Raw genomic sequence first — 26,844 nt, forward strand, 5'->3', positions numbered from 1 at the left:
TAAGCTGAATTCATTTCCAAGTTTACTGGTTTTAAAACTGATCTTGAAGTTTGTTTACTTATTTAGTAGCAGATTGTTTTTGCAATGCGTGTTGAAAGAGCTGGGGCGTTACAGCCTGAAAGCAAAACAATAAATGAGGAATAGCTGAGTGCGGTTTAGATAAAACCTCCAAACCTCCCACACCCCAGTGACGTGCTGGATGACTAATGTTTGAAAACATTCTTCCGCTGGTTGGGAAACAGTGCGAAGGCTGAGAGCTGGTATCGAACAGGGGACTGAGCCGAGCTTGTGAACCCCGCTGCCCATCGGGGAAAGATTGAATCAAACCCCGTCTAAGGAAAGTGGCTACAAGCTGAATGCGGGAGGTGACCAAGTGCGAGATGCCAGGAGTGCTACCCCCACTGTTTTTGCTCTCGCTGTCCTGTTTGCTGATTTCCCGGACTGAGGGCTTTAACTGCTGTGCCTTGTCAGGTAAGTGTGCGCCTTCCTTTCTAACCTTCTATATATATATATATATGTATATAAATCTTTCATCAATTCAATTTATTCTCTTGAGCTACAGTTTTGGGAGTCATCGATCTTAATGTTCCAGACCAGATAGAGCAAACCGCGTGGCTGCTATTAATTACTGACGGAGGCTCTTCACTCTGTTTGAAATTCCGTGTTCCAGGAATAAAGCCATGGCCGACACCACAGACCGTTCATGGCTTATTGACTGCACAGAAAGCATTAACAATAAGACTTTACATTTAAATAACGCCTCTAGTGCCGTAAATCATGCCAATGTGCTTATCCAAGAGCTCAATCAGACAACAGCTGACACCGAGCCTCATTAAAGAAATAAGGACTTGCATTTGTGTAGCACCTTTCACAGCACAGAGCATCTCGACGTATTTTACAGCCACTTTTGAAGTGCAGTCACTGTTGTAGGAAATGTGGCAACCAATTTGCACACAGCAAGTTCCCACTAACAGTGATGTGATAATGATTAGATGATCTGTTTCTGGGATGAGGGATAAACATTGTCCAGTTGTTCCAGATGGTGCCATGGGATCTTTCACACTTGCCTGAGTGGGCAGATAGTGCCTCGATTGAACATCTCATCCAGGAGATGGCACTTGTGCAGCACTCACTCATTACTGCACTTGACGGTCTTCCTTGTGCCTAAGCATTTAGAGTGGGACTTCAACAACAATTCAACAGTTCTGTCGAAGGGTCATGAGGACTCGAAACGTCAACTCTTTTCTTCTCCGGCGATGCTGCCAGACCTGCTGAGTTTTTCCAGGTAATTCTGTTTTTGTTTTTGTTTTGGATTTCCAGCATCCGCAGTTTTTTTGTTTTTATCTTCAACAACAATTGTCTGACTTAGAGGTGAGAGTGCTACCAAATACACCATGGCTGAGAAATCAGGAGGATGTGTACTTCCAGCAGTTTTCTGATTTCTTTCAGCTTTGAGATTCTTGCAGCCTGATGTAACAGGGAAGAGTGTCCATTTTTTTGAACCTATTGCAAACGATCTAAACTAACAGAATGAGAGTGTTAAAGGACACAGACTCATTAGCACAGCCTCAGAAATATGTAGCGAAGCCCAGAGATGTGGTCTTTGTGGCGCCTGGTTGTGTTGTTGAAGCATATGAGATTCTGAGAGGGCTCCGCAGGGTAGATGGTGAGAAGCTGTTTTCCCTGGTTGCTCCAGGATAAGGAATCAGCTATTTAGGACTGAGATGAGGAGAAATCTCTTCACTCAGACCAGTGAATATTCAGAATTCTCTACACCCAGAAAGCTATGGCTGCTCAAGTGTTAAGTATATTCAAGACAGAGATCAATTAGTTTTTGGAGAAGAGAATCAAGGGACATGAGAAAGTAAAGTTGAGGTCAAAAGTCAACCATTATCTTGTTGAGTGGGCGGGCAAGCTCCAAGGGTGAAAAGGCCGACTCCTACTCCTATTTATTATGTTCTTATATTACAGCTAGCTGCTCCCTTCGGGTATACAAGACTGAAGGAGAGCAGCTAATAACATGTTTTCATCTGCCCTCTTTGTGTTCCAGACTGCAAACAAGCCCAGGCTTCATGGATGAATGACAATCAAGATCCATAGAAATATAAGTCTGTGTGAACTTGCTCTGTAAATGCAGGCTGATGACCCCACTCAGTTGAACCTTATGGGGTCCACATGGCAAGAGCAAAGCTCAATGCACCCCCTGCGCCTGACTCCCAATGCTAGCACAGCACTCAGACATTTTTTGTGCCCCACAGCATGAGACAACCCAGTTCTTTCACTGACTTTACAGCCTAGCACTTTCCCCTATCAGTACCTTTCGTTCGTGAGCAGATTTCTCGATTTACAACTCCCTCCCAGGAAGCCTGCTAGATACATTTGGGAGGGTGGTGGGGGGAGGAAGGATTATTATTCCACTCCAATTAGACTCAAGTACCCTACCAGATCTCATCCAGTATTCAGAGACCCACTTACAGTGACTGTCTGGAGTGGACCTCAAACCTGTCACCTTCAGATTTAGAGAAAGGAAAACGAGCACAGAGCCACAGCTCACTCCACACAGACATGACACTCCTGTAAATGAACACAGCATTAATCTGCATTTTATAACTCCGCAGACCCTATAGTAATTGGAATGAGTATTTTCGGCCAATTTTAAAATTCTTCTCCTTACTTGATTTCAGACCCCTCAAAGGCTTCACTTCTCTCTCTCTGTAATCTGCTCCTACTCCACAACTCACCAAGATACCTGGGCTCATGTAATTCTGGCCCATTTAGTATTCCCAATTTTTAATTGTTTCACTCCATTGTCTCTGCTTCTCTTTCCTCATTTAACACCTTTCTTAAAACCTCTGATTTTGACCAAGGGAGGGATTTCTCAGTCCTGCCAGTGGCGAGCATCGTCATGAGAGGGACAGAAACATTTGGAGAGCTGCCAAAAGTCAGTTTGCCGCTGGCAAAACTGGAAAATTGTTACCCCAAGTTTTTCATTATCTAACCTAATATCTTCTTACATGGCTCAGTATCACATTTTGTTTTAGAATGCTCCTGTGAAGTGCCTTGGATCATTTAATTACTTTAAAGGTGCTATATAGATATAAGTTGTTGTTGCAGAGGCTATGTGAGTGCACGTTATTGTTGGTTATTATTATGGACAAAATTCGAACACAGATCCTGGAGATGAAAGGGATGTTTGAGGACTCACTGTGCCTTTTCAGTCCCTTGCTGAACCAAATATAGAGAGCTTTCTCCCCCAGCACTGCACACCACACACACAACACCTCAAAACAGTTCATTTAACCACTGCACACTTACTGTTACACTACTTTGGGTTTCACCAAGCTTTTAGTCATTTATCCCTGGAGGGAGTATTCAAGCTGCAGTCTGATAGACCAGAGTGGCCTTCACTCTTACACAGTTTTTGAAATGTACGTAATCTGGACGAGAAGAGTCACTCAGGTCCACATGTGTTCACCTCCACTCTCCTCTATCCCCTATCCTTTGTGGTTAGCAATCTTCCCATAACTTCTTGGAGCATCCAAGGAATAAAGATTAATCTCCCACACAGTTACCAGGAGAACAATCATAAGGGCATTAAAACATATCTGAGGTCAGAAAAGAAGGCTGTTTGACAGTCGTGACTCATCCAATTAGTTAATAAAGAATCTGTTGGCTTTCCAACTGGAGCAAGGAAACAGTACTTTGCTAGGACAGACATGTTGGTGATCAAGGAGAAGAGGGGTGCATGAGGATTGGAGGTCACATGATGAGACACAACTAATTGGAGGTGGCAATTCTACAACCCTTTCCACCACCAGAGCCCTCAAGAAATTGCCTTTAAAAGTGAGCAAGCCCCACAAGAGGCTTCAACCTATTGGTTATTACCCAGAGTCTTAACATCCTCTGTCTTTTTTTATTCATTCAGGGGCATCGCTGGCAAAGCCAATTTGTTGCCCATCCCTAATTGCCCTTGAGAGCCACATTCTTGAACAGTTAAGTTTATCTGGTGCAAGATACACCCACCATGCTTTTGGGGCAGGAGTTCCAGGATTTTGATCCAGTGACAGTGAAGGAACGGTGATATGTTTCCCAGGGTGAGTGGCTTGGAGGGGAGCTTTCAGGTGGTGGTGTTCCAATGCATCTGCTGACCTTGTCCTTCCAAATGGTAGAGGTCACAGATATGGAAGATGCTGTTGAAGGAGGATTGGTGAGTTACTGTAGTGCATCTTGTATATGGTATACATTGCTTCTACAACAGTGGTGAGAATGAATAGGAACATAAGACTTAGGAGCACGAGTAGATTATTCAGCCCTTCAAGGCTGCTTTGCCATTCAATAAGCCATTGGCTGTTCTGGTTGTGGTCTCCGCTCCATTTTCCTGTCTGCCCCCCATAACCCTTGACACTCTTGTCTATCAAAAATTCGTCTAACTCAGGCTTGAATAAATTCAGAGACCATACTCCACTACTTACTGGGAAGAGAATTTCACAGACTAACCGCCCTCTTGAGAGAAAAAAAATTCTCCTCATCTCCATACTAAAAGGAGACCTCTTATTCTAGTTCTTGTCTCCCCCACAAGAGGAAAAATCCTCCCGGTATCCGCCCTGTCAAGTTGCCTCAGGATCTTATACATTTCAATAAAATCATCTCTGATTCTTCTAAACTCCAATGGGTATAGGCCCAACCTGTTCAACTTTCTTCATCTAGGAATGAGTTGACTGAGCATTTTCTGAACCATTTTGAATGCAATTATATCCCCATTTAAATGAGAGACCAAAGCTATACACAATACTGCAGAAGTGGTCTCACCAAGGCCCTGTACAGCTTCAGTAAAACTTCCCTACCTTTATATTCTATTCCCCTTGCAATAAATGACAAAATTCCATTTGCCTTCCTAATCACTTCCTGTACATGCATATTGACTTTATTTGCTTCATGTACCAGGACACCCTGATGCCTCTGTACCACCGAGTTCTGCAATCTGTCATTTAAATAATATACTGCTTTTCATACACACTCTCTGTCCTGCCATCCAAGTCATTGATATAGATTGTAAATAGTTTAATGCAGCACTGATCCCTGTGGCATGCCAAATATTACAGCTTGCCAACCTGAAAAAGACCCATTTATTCCTACTCTCTGCTTGCCATTAGCTAAGCAATCCTTTATCCATGATAGTATGTTACCCCCTACACCATGTGCCCTTAGCTTATCAAATGCCTTATGAAAATCCAGGTACACCACATCTGCAGGGTCCTGTTTATCCACCTTGTTTGTTACTTCCTCAAAAAACTCTAATAAATTAGATAAACACAATTTCCCTTTCACAAAACCACGTTGACTCTGCCTGATCATATTCTGATTTTATAAGCATTCTGCTATAACCTCCTTAACAATGGATTCTAGCAATTTCCCTGATGTTAGTCTAACTGCTTCCTGTCTCCCTCTTCTTGAATAAAAGTGTCACATTTGCTATTTTCCAATCCACTGGGACCATTCCAGAATCTGAGGCATTTTGGAAGATTATAAGCAATGCTCCTATTATTTCTGCAGCCACTTCTTTTAAGACCCGAGGATGCAGGCCATCAGGCCCTGGGGATTTGTCAGCCTTTAGGTCTAATTTTTTTCTTAACACATTTTCCCTGTGATTGTGAAAGTTCCTGCCTCCCTTTGACCTCGTGATTTTCATGTATCTTTGGGAAGCTTTCTAAGTCTTCTGTAGTGAAGACAGACACAAAATACCTGTTCAACGCCTCCACCATTTCCTTGTTTTCCATTTTGAATTCCCCAGAGTCACTCTCTAAAGGACCAACATGAGCTTTAGTTACCCTTTTCATATTTAAATATTTGTATAAACTCCTGCTATCTGTTTCTATACTTCTGGCTAGCTTTCTCTATTACTCTACTTTCTCCCTTTTTAGTTTTTTTTAGTCGTTCTTTGCAGGTTCCTAAAATTTGACCAATCTTCTAAACTACCACTATTTTTTTGCAGAATTGTACAATGTTTCTTTCCATTTGATACTATCCTTAACTTCCTTATTCACCCACAGGTGATGCAGCCTTCTCAAAGAGTCTTTCTTCCTCACTGGGATAAAACTTTGCTGAGAGTTCATAAATATCTCCTTAAAAGTCTGCCGCTGCATCTCTACTGCCCTACTTTTTAACCTAGTTTCCCATTTCACTTTTGCTAGCTCTGCCTTCATACCTTATAGTTACCTTTATCCGGGCTTAAAACACTAGTCTTAGACCCACACTTCACCCCTTCAAACTGAACATGAAAAAACCATGTTATGATCGCTGTCACCTAGAGGCTCCTTTACCATGAGGTTATTAATTAATCCTGTCTCGTTGCACATTACCAGCTCTAGAATAGGCTACTCCTTGGTTGGCTCTAGAACGTACTTCTCTAAGTTGTCCCACAAACACTCGATAGACTCATTTTCCAGGCTACCTTTGCCAAACTGATTCATCCAATCAATATGTAGATTAAAATCATTCATGATTATTGCAATACCTTTCTTACATACCCCAGTTATTTCTTCTTGTATACTCTGTCCTACAATGTAACTACTGTTAAGAGGGTCTATAAACTATTCCCACAAGCAACCCCCTACCTTACCTATTTCTTATCTCTATCAAACCTTATTCTACATCTTGCTCTTTTGAGCTAAGGTCATCTCTAACTACTGTACTAATGACACCTTAAATAACAGAGCTACCCTACCACCTTTTCCTAGTTTCCTGTCTTTTCAAAATGTCAATTATCTTCAATTTTCAGGTCCCAGCCTTTGTCACTTTGCATCCATGTCTCTGCAATGGCAATCAGGTCCTACATCTAGCTTGTTATAATTGCTTTGTGCATTCAGATACAGAGCCTTTAACTCTGCCTGCCTTTTTACCATTTTGCAATCTCTGGCCTTATCCGCTGGTGCGTTATTAGCTTGTACACTTTGTCCTTTCCTGTTACACTCTGATTATCATTACCCCGCTCTAATACCTCGTTGTTTCCCTCTGATTTACCACATCTTCTCTCTCATGATCCCTTCCCCCCACTATTTAGTTTAAAGCCCTCTCTGAAACCATGGTTAAGGTGGTGGGCAGGACTGCTTTGTCCTGGATCCTGGATAATGTCAATCTTCTTGAATGTTGTTGTAACTGCACTCATCCAGGCAAGTGGAGAGTATTCCAATACACTCCTGACTTGTGCCATGTAGATGGTGGATAGGCTTTGGGGCGTCAGGAGGTGGATTACTTGCTGTGGGATTCCTAGCTTCTGACCTGCTCTTGTAGCCACAGTATTTATATGGCTGGTCCAGTTCAGTTTCTGATCAATGGTAACCTCCCAGGATATTAATGATGAAGGATTCAGTAATGCAATTGCATGTCAGGGGCAGGTGGTTGGACTCTTGTTGGACATAGTCATTACCAGCATTTGTGCAGTACAAATGTTACATGCCATTTAGCAGCTAAATGTTGTCCAGGTCTTGCAACATGCAGGGATGAACTGCTTCATTATCTGAGGATAATAACCTGATTTATTTTTGCTGCTCCCTTTAACATACATGTCCCTGTACATCAAAGTCCCTCTGTTCTATATAATTAAATGTTGTTCTGCATTCTACTTTCCAGAATGTGTTATACTGTTGTGTACAGGCTGTTCATCCTGCTAGATGGTCTTTGTCCTCCTGTAGTGTTTCATGCTACAATTTGATATCATCGACAAACTTTGATTTTGTTCCCTCATTTCATATAATAAATAAGTGGTCCCAAAGCAAACCCCATCATTCACTAGTCTGACAGCCTTGCTGGAATCTCTACTCTTTGAATCCGGCCGTCTAGCCAAATAGCCACATTCCCTTTAATTCCATATACCATTATCTCTGTAATAAGTCTCTTACTTTATCAAATGTGATTGAGCGAATGGAAAAACAGAAGAGTGAAAGGAAGAGTTGAAAACAAGGAGGGCATCCATATAACCGGAAATATCCATACAAAACAAAATGCATTTTCTTTCCTGATGTTCCTTCAAACAATTTTACACATATCATTTTCTTTTGAACGCAAAGCTTCACTAACTTTTCACCACTTACCTTTGATGGCTCTACAACCCCACTGACTATTTAGAATCTCTGCCATTCCCACACTGTCCACCACAAACCTGCCTCCTTCATTTCTTGCTGAATTTATCTAGACTCTGTCCACCCTTTGCCTATAACATGCTGATAGAAAGCCTTTTTAATGCCCTCTCTCTGTTTTGCTATTTTTTCCCCTCATACTTCCTCCCAGTCTTTGTAAGCTCCCTTTTGTAATTTTCTTGTGTTGTGTTTATCTTTGTTTTCATTTCAACGCCTGCCCCCTAAGCACAAACTACTCCATTTGCTCATTTCAATCATGTTCTAAACCCTCTATTCAGGCGTGCAAACCTAGCCTTCAACACACTTATCTTTTCTCCACACTGCAACACACTACATTTGTGATTATTTCTTCTCTTGTTTAAATTGTTCACATTGCTGATCTCTGATTCGAATTGCTAGTTTTTCCTTCCATTTCATGATCTCACTAAAATTTGCTCTCCTTTTTCAGCCGTATGCCTTGTTTTTAACTCTTCCCTTCTCTTTTCTATTTTTCCATTCGCTGAATCATATTGTGGGTGTTGGCTTCTGAATGTCCCCTTAATGCTGCTTACTTGCCCAATTTCTGCCGAGACCCAAACCATCTATTGTTTCCTTCCCTGTGGGAGGAGGAACATGTTGCAGAAAAATCCTGGCTTAACGTCACCCTGTGCAATGTCATTTCACATTAGCATCACTCTCCAATTAGTACACTGCATTTGCATTGTGTTGCTGTTTCACGTTAACATCATCTACATGCCTGAACCCGTGCAATGTTTAGCCTTCAAGAGTTGACTTTCGAGGGAGGCGGGGAGCAGGCAACCTTATAAGGTAGCTATCAGCCTTAGACAGACTAATAGCAGCTCAGGTTTTAACTTGTGCTGGCCCCGGTTAGCACTTTCCTATAGTGGCCCCTTTAAAGATCGCTGGTTAAACACCACCTTGTATAGATTGGTGGAGTGTGTGCCGTGCCTACTTGTACACCAAAATTGCAGTCAGGTGGACCATGCAAGACAGCAGTTATCTCCCATCACCATCTTGGTTGGCTTCAGCTGTCCTCCCAATCTCCAGTTGAATCACCTCCAGCACCACTCATCCATTCTCTAAAGTGACACAGGGCTTCACCACTTGGTGTGCAACCAAGCTATATGTTTGGCTAGCTTTCTCACATTAGGATAAATTTATTGTTGATGTTTTCTACATTTTCTTAACTTTATAATATTAATTTATATGTTTGTAAGGAAATGTATATTCTAACAGCCTTCCTCTAGAGCGTAACCCTTGTTTATAACATTGCATCCACATGAGATTATGTTTTGCATAATGTTGTTTCACATAACATCATGTTTTCAAGGAAAAAAGTTAATGATGCTAAGTGTGAAAACAACGCTAATCACATTGGAAGGAAGAAAACAGCTTTTTTCCACCACAACTTTTCTGATATTATGACAGTGACTACACTTCATAAGTACTTCATTGGCTGTAAAGTGCTTTGGGGTATCCTGAGGTCTCAAACTGTTTTTAAATACATAACAAACAACTAAAAATCATCAGCTAATACAGAACTTAAGTGTATAATCTTGTGGGACAAATCTAATATGCACTCCCTCTTTGATTTAATTATAAATTCCACTCCTTTTTTCAGCAGCCTGTAATATAATTCCAAGAATGTGACATGCTCAATCTGGAAGAATTGGCTCACTTCCCTGTTTAACTTCTTGCTTTCTGGCATTGTAGCACTGCCTCAGATCAATGCTGCTACCCTTCTGGCCTTTTCTTCCTACCCACCCTCAACTTTTGTGTTCAGTTCCTCGTGGAAGTTCATTAATAAAACTGTTGCCCCTAACCTGGGACAACTGCATGGCTCTTTGAAAGGACTGTTCAATTAATTCTAACTGTTCTATCCTTTCTCTGGACCTGTAAACCTTTTGGCTTCTTTTTAAATCCCATTCCCTTCTGAACGTCACTATTGAAGCTGTTTCCACCATCTTTTGTAGATCATAACAACCTATCGCATGAAAAAAAAACTCTCCTCATCTCCCCCTGCTTCTTTTGCTAATCATCTTAAATTTGTCTTCTCTGGTTATTGATCCTCCTGACAGTGTAAACAATTTCTGCTACATCAGTTTCATCACTTTGAACAATTCTATTAAATCTCCACTTAACCTTTTCTGCTCTAAGGCGGACAACCCCAGCTTCTCTCCACAAGACCCAAGTCCTCTATCCCTGGCACAATTCGAGCAAATCTCCTCTGGTCTCTCTCCAAGGCTTCCACATCCTTCCAAAAGTGTGGTGCACAGAATTGGCTAGAATACTCTGAGGCCTAACCAATGATTTATAAAGGCTTAGTACAGTTCCCTTGCTTTTCAGCTCTATATGTCTCCATTAATAAAGCCAAAGGCCTCATATTCCATTATAACAACCTCAGCAACGTGTCTTGCCATCTTCAAAGACTTGTGTATTTCCACACCCCCCCCCCCCCCCCCCCCCCCCCCCCCCCCCCGGGAGGTCTCTGTTCCTGAAGCCCCTTGGACATTGGACCATTTAGTTTAAGTCATGCTTACCCTTGTAAAGTTAAATTTTGTTTCAACTGCAAGTGGTTGAAGTAATGCTTTTGTACAATAGCCCTGCAGTGTTCCAAATTCAAATGGTACCTTAGTAGATTGTGTGGTAAAAGACAAGGACTTTCCATGGGTGGGTTTTCCTAATCCGCTGCTGGAACTGGCAGGGATTCTGCTCTGCGGGAATTTTATGTACAGCATCCTTTTGGATCCATTTCGAACCGGTACTCTTATTTCCCAGTCTTTACTGGTGTTCCATTTTAAGGCATACAAGACCAGTTTACTTATTTCCCAGTTTTTACTGGTTTTTCATTTGGTGGACCCAGATGTGGCTATGGCTCAGTGCTAGCACTCGTGCCCCTGAATCAGAAAGTTGTGAGTTTAAGAGCCACTCTTGACAACATAATCGAGGCTGACGCTCCAATGCAGCACTGAGGGAGTGCAGTGATCCCATGACACTATTTCAGGAAGAACGGGGGAGCTCATGCAATATTTATCCCTCAAACCAGCATCACCAAAACAGATTATCTGGTCATTTACCTCATTGCTTTTTGTGGAAACCTGCTGTGTGCAAATTGGCTGCGTTGCATCCTACACCACAACACTGACAACATTTCAGAAGTACTTCATTAACTGTAAAGTGTGTTAGGGCACCCTAAGCTCATAGGAGCTTGGGTTCTGAAATAATTCATTATCAGCAGCTGGTGAGGAGAAAGAGAGAGAAGAAAAGGCATTTAAACCCACGGAGCAGTTAGGTTCATCAAGCCTTAGAGTCTAAGTCTTGCAAAGGAATGCCTCATTGGGAATGAACAAACTCAGGGAGGAGTAAATCTACCAACTACCCATATTTTATTTTATTAAAACAAAGCAATTTGCCTGGACGCTGAGAAACCTCATGAATGAGAACACAGGATGTTTATTTCATCTGTGAATATTGTTCAGGAATTAAAATATTACAGGATAAATAATGATGCTGCTATCTGTGTTCTTGTCCACAATGAAGAGGAAATTATAGTGATACAGCACTTTTCATGACCTCAGATACAGCCCCCCAATCCCCTCCTCCCAACCCTGCCCCATGCCGCCCACCCAACCAAATGCTTAATATTCACTTAGGCCAATTTACACAAAGCCCCACATACAGTAAGGTGATAATGACCAAAAAGAATTATAGAATGCTTACAGCATAGCAGGAGGTTGTTCAGTCCATGCTGTTTCTCTGCAAGAGCAGTTTAGCTATTCCCACTTCCCTACCCTTTCACTTTTGATCTTCAGAAGCTTATCCAACTCCTGCTTGAAAGGCTATGTTGTAACTGCCTCTACCACACTCTCAGGCAGCATGTTTCCAGATCCTGACCACTCACTGCCTAAAAAAGTTTATCCTCAAGTAGCCATTGGTTGTTTTTCCAATCATCTTCTCTCACTGTCCCCTGGCTTTTGACCCTTCTGCCAATGGCTATCTACCTTGTTTGGACCCTTCATGATTTTGAGCATTTCTATCAAATCTCCTCTCAATCTTCGCTTCTCTGAGGAGAATAACCCCAGTTTCTTTAATCCACCCAAGTAACTGTGAACCATTCTTGTGGATCTTTTCTGCACTCCCTCTGAAGTCTTCACATCCTTCCTATCGTGTTGTGCCCAGAATGGACACAATTCTCACGTTGAGAATGAACCAGAGTTTTATAAAATTCATCATAACCTCCTTGCTTTTCTATCCTATGCTTCTGTTTATAAAACCCAAGTTCCCAGTTATGCCTTTTTTATTGTTATCATCGCAACATCATACTCTCATGTGGATATTGACACCTGCAGCCCACCAACACTCATACATGGACAGTATGCTAATTTAGATCTTATTACATTCCCTCTTACTCTGACCCCAGCCAATACTTTACTATTTCTACTCTGTTGCTATCTGTCTCTCCCAATTCCTTAAACACCTTGTTTATACTTCCTAATGCTACATCCTGGTTGTCATTCCACTGCTAAATTAGCTTAAGCCCTCCAACAGCACAAGCAAGCCACCCCATAAGAACTTGGGACCCAGCTCTGTTTGGGTGCAGCCTTTCCAGCTATACAGGCCCCACCTCCTGCAGAACCAGTCGCAATGTGCCATGAATCTATAGCCCTCCCTCCTGCACCATCCTTCCAGCCATGCAATCAGTTGCTCCATCTTTCTATTTCCTGCACCCACTAGCGAGTGGTACCGAGCGTAATCCAGAGATTACTACCTTTGATGTCCTCTTGCTTTCTAGCTCTCTAAAATCTGCCAGCAGGACCTCATTCCTTCTTTTTACATATGTCATTGGTACTGATATGGCCTGCAACCGTTGGCTGTTCACCTTTCCCCATCAGGGTAGCTGCTCAGTGACATCCTTGACCCTGACACCAAAGAGGCAGCATACCATCCTGGAAGTACATATGAGGCTGTAGAAATGTCTGCCTGTTAAATACTGAACGCCCCATCATTGCTTTCCCAATCCTCCTGTTTCCCCACCCCTGTAAAGCTGAGCCAGCCATGGTACAGTCAGCTTGCCTCTGGCTGCTTTCCTCAGATGAACCATAATTCTCACCTATTCAGTACAGAATACTGGTTGGAGTGTGAGATGCACTCAGGGGACCCTGATTACTACCTGCCTAGTCCTTCTTGACTACTTGGCAGTCACTTATCTCCTCTCTTCGTGCATATGCTTAAGCTGTGGGGTGACCACATCCGGAAACATGCTATCCACAGGGTTTCCCAGCCCTTGGATGCACCGCTGTTACTCCAGGTGTTGCTCTAACTTTGAATTTTTGTATTGCAAATAATCCGTCCACCTTAGAGAGCATGGTTGTGTCAGTCTGGATTTTGTGCTTAAATGTCTGGATGCATGAGTGTTACTGCTGAGCCAGACTGGTATATTTGAATCTGCCTCTCCTGCTGTCTAATCAGGCCAGAGCTGAGTCACTGTGGATCCCATTCCCACAGGCAGCTAATCAACCATTCAGCTCTACCACTTCTGTGTCTGTGTGTTGGGTGTGAAGAGGAAATGCTTAGTGCTTGTTGTGATTGCATTGCAGTGACTCTCCCGCCTCCAAATCACTTGACTGTGACATTGAAGGGGATCGGTTTCATTAATTCCACCTGGGCCTGGAAACCACCAAGCGACCTTGAAAATTTCACCAACCTTTCTGTCAGATTTGACAGCTCATTTAAGTATGATGATGCTGAGTGGAAGGTAAGTTGAAATGTTCATTGTCATCCTTTCCCAGTGTATTGTAGTAGTAACAGTGGTCTACCTAAGGGCTCTTCATTTCTCCATATCTCGCAGCCTTGCGTTTTCTGCTTCAGTTGTTCATAGGAGTCTCCCATTTTCAACTTCAATTTGTCTAACATCATGGTTCTCTTTCTCCCACTTGGTCTACATCCCTCTAATCTTCCTTCAGTCAACTCCTTCACCTGCTTTAGGATATGGCCAATCCAACCTTGTTGCCTTTTCTTGATGATATTCACTAAAACTCTTTCTTCTTCATCATCCTCATAACTTTTTCATTGCTCTTGTGTTCTCTCCAACTGATCCACCCCAGCCTTCTCCGGAACCACATTTCACAGCTTTCTACGCTATGGATGTCCACTTTTCTCAACCACATGGTGGATTTGAATGAAAAAGCTCCTCTCCCCTATTAGATTGCATCTCACCAGAATATCTCCTAGCTGAGTGTCTTGATCTAAACCTGGTATCCAGACCACACTCTGAGTAAAGAAATTATTCCGTAATCAAAGCATAATGCTACAGATGGTGGAAGGTTGAAGTAAAGACCGAAAGTGCTGGAAAAACTCAGCAGGTCTGGCAGCATCTATGGAGAGAAACAGAGTTAACATTTCAAACCCAAACTGACTCTTCTTTGAAAATAAATTCTTCTGACCACTCTCTTTAACTTGCTTTTCAGAACCCTAGACGTGTGCCTGCTGGTGCTGCCATATTGGCGTGCATTGTCCCAGTTTTTACTATTGCAGTTACAAACATATGAACATATGAATTAGGAGCAGGAGTAGGCCATTCAGCCCCTCGAGCCTGTTCCACCATTCAATAAGTTCATGGCTGATCTGATTTCAGCCTCAACTCCACATTCTGCCTTTGACTCCTTGTTAGTCAACAATCTATCTACCTCTGCCTTAAAAATACTCACTGACCCTGCCTCCACCGCTCTCTGGGGAAGAGAGTTCCAAAGATTCACAACCCTCTGAGAGAAAAAAATTCTCTTCATCTCCATCTTAAATGGGAGACCCCTTATTTTTAAACTGTGTCTCCTAGTTCTAGTGTCTCCCACATCCTTTCAGTATCCACCCTATCAAATCCCCTCAGGATCTTATATGTTTCAATAAGATCACCACTCAATCTTCTAAACTCCAATGGATACAGGCCCAGCTTGTCTAAACTTTCCGCTTGGATAATCCCCTCATCCCAGGTATCAGTCGAGTGAACCTTCTCTGAACTGCTTCTAATTCATTTATATCCTTTCTTAAATAAGGAGACAAAAACTTTACACAGTCCTCCAGATGTGGTCTCACCAACACTCCATACAACTGTAGCAAAACAATTGTCTTTTCGTATCCCCTATGCCTTCATTAGGAGTCCCATCTGACAACCCCTTTTTAAGGCTGAGTCATCCTGCCTTCTCAGTTCGATTCCCTCTAACTCTTCCCTCTCACTTAGTTACCCTCCTCTCTCCTCCTGCTACCTGTAATGTTTGAGTTGATGGAGGGTTATTGAGTGCATGTTCTTACTTATAATTTACTCCTCAAATCAATGGAACTCGCAACATTGAATGTCAGACATCACAGATTTATTCTATGCACAATAATTAAACATATAGAGTTATGACCAAATCTTGTGGGTTTCGTCAGGAGGCACAAAAGTGTTTCAGTTCGGAGCTCAGTTTCTTGGTGGCAGACCTTTCGATAAGTCTATATTCTGGACACCCACCTCATACAGCTTTTTTGTATCCCTTTCTGAGTACCAGTCCATACCTTTCTACATAAAGTAATACAGTTACATATAGGAAATAAGCAGAGAAAATGCTGGAAATACTCAGCAGATCTGGTGAAAAACAGTTAAGGTTTCAGGCCTGTGACCTTTCGTCACTTCCATATATCATAAATTTTAATGAGATTTGTCCCTTATCAATAACAAGGTATTTTTCTATAGACCAATAAAACTACTTTTTTATCAATAGTTTCACTCTTGTTACTATTTCACCAAGTGAAACTATTGATTGCAGATTTAGACCGTTTCAAAGCAATCATCTGCTTCCTAGAGAGGGTGATGTAGTTGTGGGTTTATCCTGATTAATTAGGGGAATTGTTGGAATTGACCATTGCTTGTCTTAAATTGGCAGTTCAGTGGTCACTGCATCTAAATTGGTTTTACTCCTCCCCATAACAGGCTATTCCTGTTACTGTGCTATGAAGAGAAATCAGCTGAAGGAGAGCATTCAAATAAAAGTGAAACAGTGCAGATTCTGAAAATCTGAAATCAAAACAAGGTGCTGGAAAAACTCAGCAGGTCTGGCAGCATCTGTGGAGAGAAAAACAGCGATAATGTTTTGAGTCGAATATAACTCTTCTACGGAACTGTTCTGAAGAAGAGACCTTTGACTCAAAGCATTAACTCTGTTTCCCGCTCCACAGATGCTGCCAGACCTGCTGAGTTTTTCCACCATTTTCCTTCTGTTTTGATTCTAGAAGGATAACATTAGCATACTTCAAGGCAGTCCAGTTAACCCTTTGCTTATAGCTTGGGAGATTCATATTATATTGTGACAACTAGAACTGGATCCAGTACTCCAGGTATGTTCTAGCCAGAACTGGATCCAGTACTCCAGGTGTGGTCTAGTCAGAACTGGATCCAGTACTCCAGGTGTGCTCTAGCCAGAACTAGAATCAGTACTCCAGATATGGTCTAGTCAGAAGTGGAAGCAGCACCCCAGGTGTGGTCTAGTCAGAACTGGATCCAGTACTCCAGGTGTGGCCTGGTCAGAACTGGACCCAGTACTCCAGGTGTGCGTTGATCAGAACCAGAACCAGATCAAGTACTCCAGCGCGTTCTGACCAGGCCTCTGTGCAGCTTTTGTGTGTAACCGGAAGGTTTGAACTGGATTGGTCTGGCTTTGTCATCCAGAGTCTTGTTGATATGTTGTTTATTTAGGAAAGAAAAATAAATCCGTGTTTGACTCGTGAGGATAAGGTGGTTCTTAACCAAGGCATCACTTTCAAAGTGAAGGCATTAGTAACAACTGGGAGCTGTGCTTGTGGAGAAAGCAACTGGACTGAGATGTATATTCCTCCAGCAGAAGGTAATGCAAGGTTTCATGATGTTAGAATGTTTAGCACAAAGTTTTAAAATTCACTTTAAAATAGTTATCATCTCTGAGGCACAGAGATGACACAAGCTGGATTCTAAAGTGGGTAGAGATGGACTTATATAAGCATATTATTAAAATAGTTTTTATATGACTGGCTTATCTTCTGTTTTTTTTCCTTTATTCTTTCATGGGATGTGGGCATTGCTGGCAAGGCCAACATTTGCCCATCCTTAATTGCCCTTGAACTGAGTGGCTTGCTAGGCCATTTCAGAGGGCAGTTAAGAGTCAACCACATTACTGTGGATATGGAGTCACATGTAGGCCAGACCAGGTAAGGATGGCAGATTTCCTTCCCTAAAGGTCATTAGTGAACCAGATGGCTTTTTTCAAACCAATGATAGCTGTCATGGTTACTATTACTGAGACTAGCTTTTATTTTTAATTCAAGACTTTTTAATCAAATTTAAATTCCAACAGATACCATGGCAGGATTTGAACATGTCCTCATAATAGTCTGTAACTCTGGCTTTCTACACCAGTGATATTAGCCATTAAGCCACCATCTGTCTCTAGTCCAGCCCTCATCTCTACCCCCCCAAATCCAAGGAGTGCAGACTTGAAAGGCTATGGCGGATAGCTGATTTAGCTGTCCACTGCCAGATTTGGCTGGACCAAATAAATCACTCAGGTCATGCTCTCACTTGCTAAAACTGCTCACTATTCCAGGATCATCCTGCAATTCAAAGATAATCCCAGTTGCTTTCCTCTACTGCAAGGCAACTTCCTAAACCCCTCTCCCCGATCTACTTCACCCTCACGTCCAGCAATAATAATGAGGAGCTCATTGTCCTCTTTGTCACTAAGATTGAGATTAGGCAATTAGCTGCCTCTATTGCATTCCCTCCTTCCCCTGGTTAACAGGCCAAAATTCCTCTGAAGACCCCCCCTGCCCTAACCCTGAACTCGCATCTTTCTCCAGTTTCTCTCCCTCTGAGCTCAGCTTGTCTATGAGACCCAGCTCCTGCTTCCTTGAGACCCACCTCCTGCTTCCTCGATCCTATTCCCACTAAACTTTCTCTCCTACTCCCCATGTTGGACGATATTGTAAATAGCTCTCTCTCTCTACAGGTGTTTTGCCTCTCTGCTTTATCAAGCGTCATCACCCCACTTCACAAATGCCGACAATTACCCCCCATCGTCCTTGCAAACTACTGCCCCATCTCCAACCTCCCTTTCCTCTCCAAAGTTAATTGGGCCTTCCAGGTTCATGTTTATCTTTCCCGGAACTCCATGTTTGAATCCCTCCAATCATATTTCTGACCTCTCAGTAGGAAATGGTTCTTGAGATAAAGGTAAGTTATTCCTCCTTATCCTTCTCGACCGGTCTGCAGCCTTTAACATGATTGACCACACTGTCCTCGCACCTTGTTCCATTCTTGTCTATCTAATTGCTCCCAGAGAATCACTAACAATGTCTTTTCTTCCTGTTCCCCCACCGTTACCTCTGGCGTCCATCATTCCTTGTCACCCCCTTGGCCACCCCACGGTATTATCATACAAAAGCACAGCATTAGCCTTCACATCCAGCTGTACCTCACCACTACCTCTCTTGACTCCTCCACTATCAGACATCTTATCCAACATCCTGTACTTAATGAGTGGAAATTATATGATTGGGGAAAAAAGCCATTGTTTTTGGTCCCCACTCCATACTGTTCGCAATCTTGGTATCATATTTGACTTTGAGATGAGCTCCCGACCACGTATCTGTGTCATCACTGAGACCTGCTATTTCCACCTGTGTAACATCGCTCAACTTCATCCCTGTCTCAGCTTATCTGCTGCTGAAACCCTCATTCCTGCCTTGGTTACTTCAGGACCTGATTATTCCACTGCATTCCTAACTGGTCTCCCATATCCTACCCACCATAAACTTGAGGTCTTCCAAACCCTTGCTGCCCACGTCTTAATTGGAACTAAGTTCCGTTTCCCTATCACCCCAGCGCTCGCTGCCCTACATTGGCTCTCCTTTAAGCAACATCTCAGTTTTGAAATCCTCATGCTTGTTTTCAGATCCCTCCGTGAACTCTCTCCTCCCTATCTCTGTGATCCCTCCAGCCGTAAAAACCTACGCGATATCTGCACTCCTCTAACTCTGGCTTCCTGAGCATTCCCGATTTTAATCGCTCCACAACTGCTGGCTCTGCCTTCAGCCATCTAGGCCCTATGCTCTGGAATTCCCTCCCTAAACCTCTCCATCCTTCATTCTTCCTTAAAGGTGATCCTTAAAATCTACCTCTTTGACTTTTGGTGCTTTTTGGTCACCTGTGTTCATGTCTCCTTGTGCGATTCAATGTCAAATTTAGTCTGATTATGCTTCCGTGAAATCCCTTAAGCTATTTTACTATGTCAAAGGTGTTATGTAAATACAAGTTGTTGTTATTAAATCCATCTTGTTTATGTAGGTCAGAAGCCCTTAACGCCACAGAGTTGGAGTCTTACACTCAAAACACTTCCTCATCCGTGTACCTCCTGTAATCCGTCATCTGTGGTATACCATGGATACCCACTGCTTTAAATTTGTGCACCTGCCTCTCAAGTGAAACCTTATGGAAGACTGTCTGGAGCTCTAAGTACACTATATGTATATATATAAAAGAGTCAAGGGTCTAGAGCCACATCTAAGTGAGACCGGCTGACTTCCTAAAGGACATGAGTGAGCCAGATGGGTTTTTAATGATAATCAATGGCAGTTTCATGATCTTCATATTCCAGATTTATTAACTGAATTTAAATTCCATCAGCTGTCATGGTGGGGTTTGACCCACATCCCCAGAGAGTTAAAAGCAAAATACTGCGGATGCTGGAAATCTAGAACAAAAACAAAAGTACCTGGAAAAAAACTCAGCAGGTCTGACAGCATCTGGGGAGAGGGATACAGTTGACGTTTCGAGTCCGTAAGAGCCTTGAGCTTTTCTAGGTATTTTTGTTTCCCCAGAGGATTAGCCTGGACTTCAGGATTACTAGCCTAGCAACATTAACGCTATGCCACCCTGGTAGATATATAAGTTCTCATATCATTATTTCAAAGAGAGGGGGAGTTCTCTGTGCTGACCTGTCCAATATTTATTCCTCCACCAAAACAGATTATGTAGTCATAATCACATTGCTGCTTATGGCACCTTGCTACGTGCAAATTGGCTGCCACACTCCCTACGCTACAAAAACAGCTACATTTCAAAAAGTACTTTCTTAGCTGTAAAGTGCTTTGGGACCTTCTTACATTGTGAAAGACACTGTATAAATGTGAGACATTTTTCTCAGGCATCTACGCAGGATGAAAACACTATTCCATGCTCAGCTATTTTCGTACTTGTTCCTCAAGTCTGGCCCACTGACCGAATCCGCTGTGCCTTACTGATTGTAAACTGAGGGTCTGCAGTTCCCGGGGATTGTTTCATTGCCATTGGCTTGCTTCCAAACCAGTGGGGCATCCCCTGTCTTCATTGACTTCCTCTTGATGACCATGAAAACTTCATGGGTTTTGTCCCCAGGCCATTTATTACTGTGAGATTAGTCTGTGAAAGCACTGATAGAGCACTGGATTCCTCCAAACCCGTGAATGAACTTGTGCCAAAGAAGCAGTTTGCAGAAGCACATTGAGTCTACTATAGATTGAAAGTTGACCTTGTGTAATTTTACAGTACAAAAGGAGGCCATTCGGGCCATCATGCTGGCTGTTCAAAAGAGCTATCCAATACTATTGAATCTGCTTCCACCACCCTTTCAGGCAGTGGATTCCAGATTGGAACAATGCACTGGTTAAAAATATTATACCTATCAGCCCCTTTAATTACCTTATATTTATGTCTTCAGTTACCAACCCTCCTACCAGTGGACCTAATTATTCTATCAAAGACCTTTATGATTTTGAATATCTCTATCACATCTACCTGTAACTCTGCTCTAAGGAGAGCAATCAAAACTTCTCTAATCTCTTCACATGGTCTTAATATTCCTACTTCCTTCCCAGTAAACCACCTACGCACCCTCTCTCAGGCCATGAGCTTCTCACTAAAGTTTGGTGCCAGAATTCAACACAATACTCCAGCCCTCTGTTTAAAAAGTCCAGGACCCTGTGTGTTTTGTTTTTAAACAGCCTTCTTAGCTTGTCCTGGCACATTTAAAGTTTTGTGTATCAGAATTCCCAGGCCTCTCTATTAATTCTGACAGGCCCATTAACACTGTAGCATGTAATTTACATTGCCTCTCCTCAGTGTTTCTTAAAATTGTGAATGAGATAGTGTTCCACAAGATTAATAGTTACTTTTTCACAATGATATCTCACACCAGAGATTTGTCATCTGCCCACTGTATTTTCCTGTCCACTCCAAAAAGTGATGAATGTTGCACTTTCAGGTGATGGATTTATTTACATTTAAAATGTCTAGAGATACCAAAGGTATAACAATGGCGAGCAGTACAGTACTTGACTTAATTCATAAAGGCTGAGCTTTTCCTTGGGAGCTCTCTCAATTTGCCACTATATCTTTGAAGAAGTTCAGCAGAATCTCCAGGCACGGTTTCCACTGAAGTGTCATGGGCCGCATGCGAGGCTCCTAAGGGAAATTCCCATCGACATTGTTCAGATACTGTCAGATGTCGGAAATCCTACCATTACAGTAGCTCATAACCATGTCTCTGATGAAACAACACATGGCTATCTTAAAATGGAATTGTCCATGAGAAACAGGGGATTTAGAATAGTGGTCCCATTATGTTGGTTTTCTCTTTGAGGCTGAACCAGGCCCATTGGAAGGTCACATGGGCCTGAATTTTGCGCTCATTGGGCACGCGCGATTTGTGGGCCCGGGAGCAGGCAGGAAATGATCCCCCGACTGTGATCGGCCCCTGACCACAATTTCACACTGGCTGGCCAATTAACAGCTAGCCAGCATGAAATGCACCCTGAAAAAGGCTCAGCGCTGCCGGTGGGGATGGGAAGAGAGCGGGCATTGACGTCATCGCGGGTGCTGGGTGAGCGCTTCTGCCAAGCCCCCTGAAGGCAGACAGATGCCTCAGGGAGCTGCAGACCTCCAAATAATAAAAGAAAGCACAAAAATGCTGCAAAAATGTCCATGCAGCAAAATCAAGCACCTGAAAGCAGACCTCATAAAAAAAATCAGCCCCCAGATATTTCTTCATATTTTAAATCCTAAAGGAGATTTCATCCCGCCCTTGGATGAGATTTCATCAGAAATGTAAAGCCTACCTGGTCGATTGGTCCATCTGCTGACCGTAAGGTTGGACAGGCCACAAAAAATCACTGATAATTGGACCATTAATTAACTTAATTGCCCGTTTAATTGTTGGTGGGTGCTTTTCTGACTTTTGCGCATGCCCCTCAGGCGAAACATTGCGTGAGTGCATGGTGATGTCGGGATTCTCGCCTGACATCATCTCACATGATTTTATGCCCGTTTAGGTCGGGTGTGCGTCCGCCCGTGGGATGTAAAATTCTGGTCATGGATTCTTCTCAGCTGTCAGGCATTTAAAATATTGACCACTTTTAACATTTAAAGAGAGTTGAACAGTAATGTCTTGTCTCTCTGGCAGTTTGTTTGTTAATGCTACCTGATCACATTTTGTGTATCGTTTGTGTTTTGGGCAATCTTTTAAATATTAAGGCAACCAACCTCGGAGTTCGACCATCAGAGTCTCATGACTTCATCTACTTCCTTCCTTCTCCAAATTTTTTATGTTAATGCTTTGAAAGTGTTGGTCCCAGACATGTACTAATATAATGATGACAGCACCAAAGAGAATGTTTAAAGACAAAGTGAATCCAAAATCTTTGACTCACATCACTTTGCGTGTATAAAATCAAATGGAAATATTATGCAGTCTAATTCCCATAATTCAGTCATATTTTGAGGACAAACATTGCATTCTAAATCATTCACATTGAGCAACTAAAGAGAAACAGTAGAGTGGGAATTTAATGATTGAAAATGTGAATTGGGCAACTTTAAATGAGGATTAGCTCATCCTCCATCACAATTTTAAGTCAAATAGTGTGCATATCCAAAGTTAGAAAAAAAGGTCCACAAGGGGAAGTGAAGCTGAAGAGCATAACCAGAATAATCACTAAATCTAAAATCTTGGTAACGGTTTCACATCTCTTCCTTTAAACACTATGTTGAACACAATCATGTTATGATGACTATTGGATAAATAACCACTAACTCTTAGTCTGTTAACTAAATTTGGCTCATTACTCATTACTAAACCTAATGTGGCATGCCCCTTGTTGCGCTTTTAATACAGCAATATAGTCCCCTCTGCGTTGGCAGGAGGATTTTTTGCCTCCCAGCCACACCCCTTTGGGTATTGCTCATGGAGTATGGCTGTGCCATTTAACAGATAAGCTGGCCAGAGGTCCCCCTGTGAGAAACCAAGTAATTGTAACTGCTTGCAAATTTCTGAGGCCAATTAGGAATTAGTAAATTACTTGTAGATGTCAAGCTGCAGGTTGGGAAAAAACACAAGGTGATACGACTAGCTTTGTTTCTTTTAGAAGCTCGTTTTGGATTTGTAGCAAAGTTTGGCACTGAGAGTTTGCTAGATGCACAAGAAAGATGATGTTTGTCTGTATGTATTCTATATGTATCTTAGAAAGAGAGCATGTGAAAGAGAGAGACTTGGGATGAGCTGTAATTCTGAGATAATTTCCTCTTCTGTTCCTTTCCTCTCTGTGATGATAATCTTCTTGACAACATTCTTTCTGTTATTCCCATTTTGTAGGTGATGTAGGTACTGCTGTCAGAAACATCAAATGTATTTACTACAACTTTGAACACATAAATTGCACTTGGGACATTGGAAGTAAAGCACCATCTGACACAGTCTACAACTTCAATTACTGGTAATGGAGTGTTTAAACAGATGGATGAATTCACTTGGTGTACATATATATGCAGACTAAATCTGCTTTATTATCACACAGGCAAGATGGAAAGGACATCATACAGAACTGTACCAGTTACATATCAAAAGATGGCAGGTTGGATGCTGGCTGCCATCTTGAACGTGATCAATTCGATGATCAAACGGACTTGAATATTTGTGTCACAGGAGTAAGTGCTAGTGCGAAGATAAAGCCATTCTTCTACAACCTCGAAACAGCAAATTTCGGTAAGTTACACCTGTTGTATCATCAAATCCAAATCAATTGAACGTGAGCAATTTCCTCAGTCACTGCCATTCACACCAGCAAGGTCATAACTGAGGAATCTGTGGAGCAATTTTTAACCCTTGCCCTAATATATGACAGCGTCACTGAGAGTGCAGCACTCCCCCAGTGCTGCCCCTCTAACAATTGAGGACTCCCTCAATACTGCCCTTGTGACAGTGCAGCACTCCCTCAGTCCTGACCCTTTGACAGTGCAGCACTCCCTCAGTACTGCCTTTGTGACAGTGCAGCACTCCCTCAGTCCTGACCCTTTGACAGTGCAACACTCTCTTTTTGTCCTGACCCTTTTACAGTGTAGCACTCCTTTAGCCCTAGCCCTCTGACAGTGCAGCACTTACTCAGTCCTGCCCCTCTGACAGTGCAGCACTGCCTCACTCCTGACCATTTGACAGTACAGCACTTCCTCAATACTGCCCCTCTGACAGTGCAACATTGCCTCCGTCCTGTCTCTCTGACAGTGCAGCACTCCCTCAGTACTGAACCTCTGACAGTGCAGCACTTCCTCAGTATTGCCCCTCCAACAGGGCAGCACTCCCTCAGCCCTGCTCCTCTGACATTGTGGCATTCCCTCAGTACTGCACTGGGATGTGCAGCATAAGTTTATTGATGAGTGCATTACCATGATCCATGTCAGTTATTAATACCAAGTAACTGGTCTCCAATTTTACAGCCAGTCTGCAAGTAAAAAATCTTTGTGTCTTTGGACAAAGTTGCATTTATTTGGGAGACTGGATAGTCCAGTGGAATAGCTCATTATTCATTCATCTCCAAGACTTGGTATCAAATCCAATGTGGACTGATGGGTTAGAGGGTATTTATATACTATTTTTAAGATTCCATATAAATTGAGTTGCGACAGTCTCGAATCCCATGCCATAAGACAAAACTACCTCAAATATCAGATGATGCTGAACAGTTGCAGTTTATGTAAATAGCTTGACGGAACCCTGCCTTCGGTGTTGTGAAATCAGTTGGTCGGTGTCCAACCCAGTTGAGAAACATCAATTGTATCAAATCATATGGAGTGTTTACTGTACAAATAATCTTTACAGATTAACTGTCTTGAAATAGGAATGTAGAATTTATGAGAAGGAGTAGGACATTTGGCTCTTTGAGCCTGCTCTGCAATTCAATATCTCTGTTGGCCTTGGCAATTACTGTTGTACTAATATTTCTACCTGGGAGTTGCAGGTTGGGTGGGATTTACTTTTAGACTTAACCACACTGGAGGACAACCACTGACATGAAGGCAGACAAAGCAAAGAATTATACAGGGTAGTAGCCAGGTGACCTTGATAGACTAGACAATGCTAATTCTCAGAAATACTACCCACTGCTATACTTACTTTATTCTTTAAGGGGATGTGGGCATCACTGGCAAGACCAGCATTTGTTGCCCATCCCTCATTCCCCTGGAGCTGAGTGGCTTGCTTGGCCATTAAGAGTCAAATTTGTTGCTTTATGTGGAGTCAGATGTAGACCAGACCAAGTAAGGATGGCAGATTTCCTTCCCTTAAAGGTGCATGAGTGAACCAGATGGGTTTTTAAAAACAATAATAGATGTCATGGTCACCATACTGAGACTTGATATCCCAGATTTTTAAATTGAACTCAAGGGCAGAATTTTATGTCCTGCGGGCAAGCGCATGCCCGACCCGATCGGGCATAAAATGGCACTCGGTGATGTCAGGCGAGCATCCCAACGTCATCGTGCACTTGCACGATATTTCGCTCGGCGGCCGCTCACGAGTGCTGGAGCCGCGCCCACCATTAACTAACAGGTCACCCAAGGCCACTAACAGTCCAATTGATGCTGATTTTTCATTGCCCGTGTGATTTTGCACTGGGCATGGGCAAAACGGGCAGGTGGCCAGCCAACATTTTCTAAAACCTCATCCAAGGGCGGAATAAAAAGGGTCCACAGCATTGCCAGTGTGAATAGTGAGCAGTTTTGGAGATAGTTTGCTGCTGGTGACTTATTGGTACTTGGCAGCTTCATCTCTGTTTGGGGCTTCATTGTTAACATTTCCAGGCTTCATTTCAGGATTCATTGATATCTGCCAGGACCCCAGGGGATTCAGACTGTGTGGGTCCTTCCAAGTATCAGACAGCCTTCCCATACCCTGATTATGGAGATTGTGGTCTCCGCTGGAGGCACTTCCTCTGAGGAGGAAGAGAGGGGCAGAAAGGAGAGGAGGCCAAGTGTCCCTATTCAGCTTCCAGGGGAGCAACTTGTGGGAGGAGAGGCGCAGGGCCAACAGGAAGTCCACGGTGGAAGGGGCCACAGAAGATGTCACTACCTTGCTGCCAGGGTTTACAGGCAGTGATGCAGCTGACTCAATATGTCTGAGGTGCAGTGCTGAAGGAGGCTCAAGGGAGACAGTGACCTCCATTTGTCAGATGATCGGCCCTGAGGTCAGCTCCGACTGTGTGGGTGGACATCCCATGCCAGTGGCTCTGAAGGTCACAGTGGCCCTCAACTTCTATGCCTGCGGCTCTTTCCAGGGGTCAGTGGGGGATCTTTGTGGAATCTCCCAATCAGCTGTTCACAGTTGCGTCAAGCTGGTGACATAAG

The 26,844-nt window shown here is 42.8% G+C and overlaps 1 protein-coding gene across 1 annotated transcript in view; it reads left to right on the forward strand.

Annotated features, from left to right (window-relative positions):
* Window positions 1-204: 204 nt before the first annotated feature.
* Window positions 205-26,844, forward strand: part of LOC121281861 (interleukin-13 receptor subunit alpha-1-like) — a 47,128-nt gene continuing 20,488 nt past the window's right edge. The window contains exons 1-5 of the mRNA XM_041194944.1: window positions 205-471; window positions 13,733-13,890; window positions 16,861-17,008; window positions 23,822-23,942; window positions 24,024-24,211. Coding sequence (XP_041050878.1) covers window positions 357-471; window positions 13,733-13,890; window positions 16,861-17,008; window positions 23,822-23,942; window positions 24,024-24,211 — 730 coding nt within the window. The 5' untranslated portion in view covers window positions 205-356. The remainder of the gene's footprint in view (window positions 472-13,732; window positions 13,891-16,860; window positions 17,009-23,821; window positions 23,943-24,023; window positions 24,212-26,844) is intronic.

This window comes from Carcharodon carcharias, chromosome 9, assembly GCF_017639515.1.
Source record: "Carcharodon carcharias isolate sCarCar2 chromosome 9, sCarCar2.pri, whole genome shotgun sequence".
Classification (NCBI taxonomy): Eukaryota; Metazoa; Chordata; class Chondrichthyes; order Lamniformes; family Lamnidae; genus Carcharodon; species Carcharodon carcharias.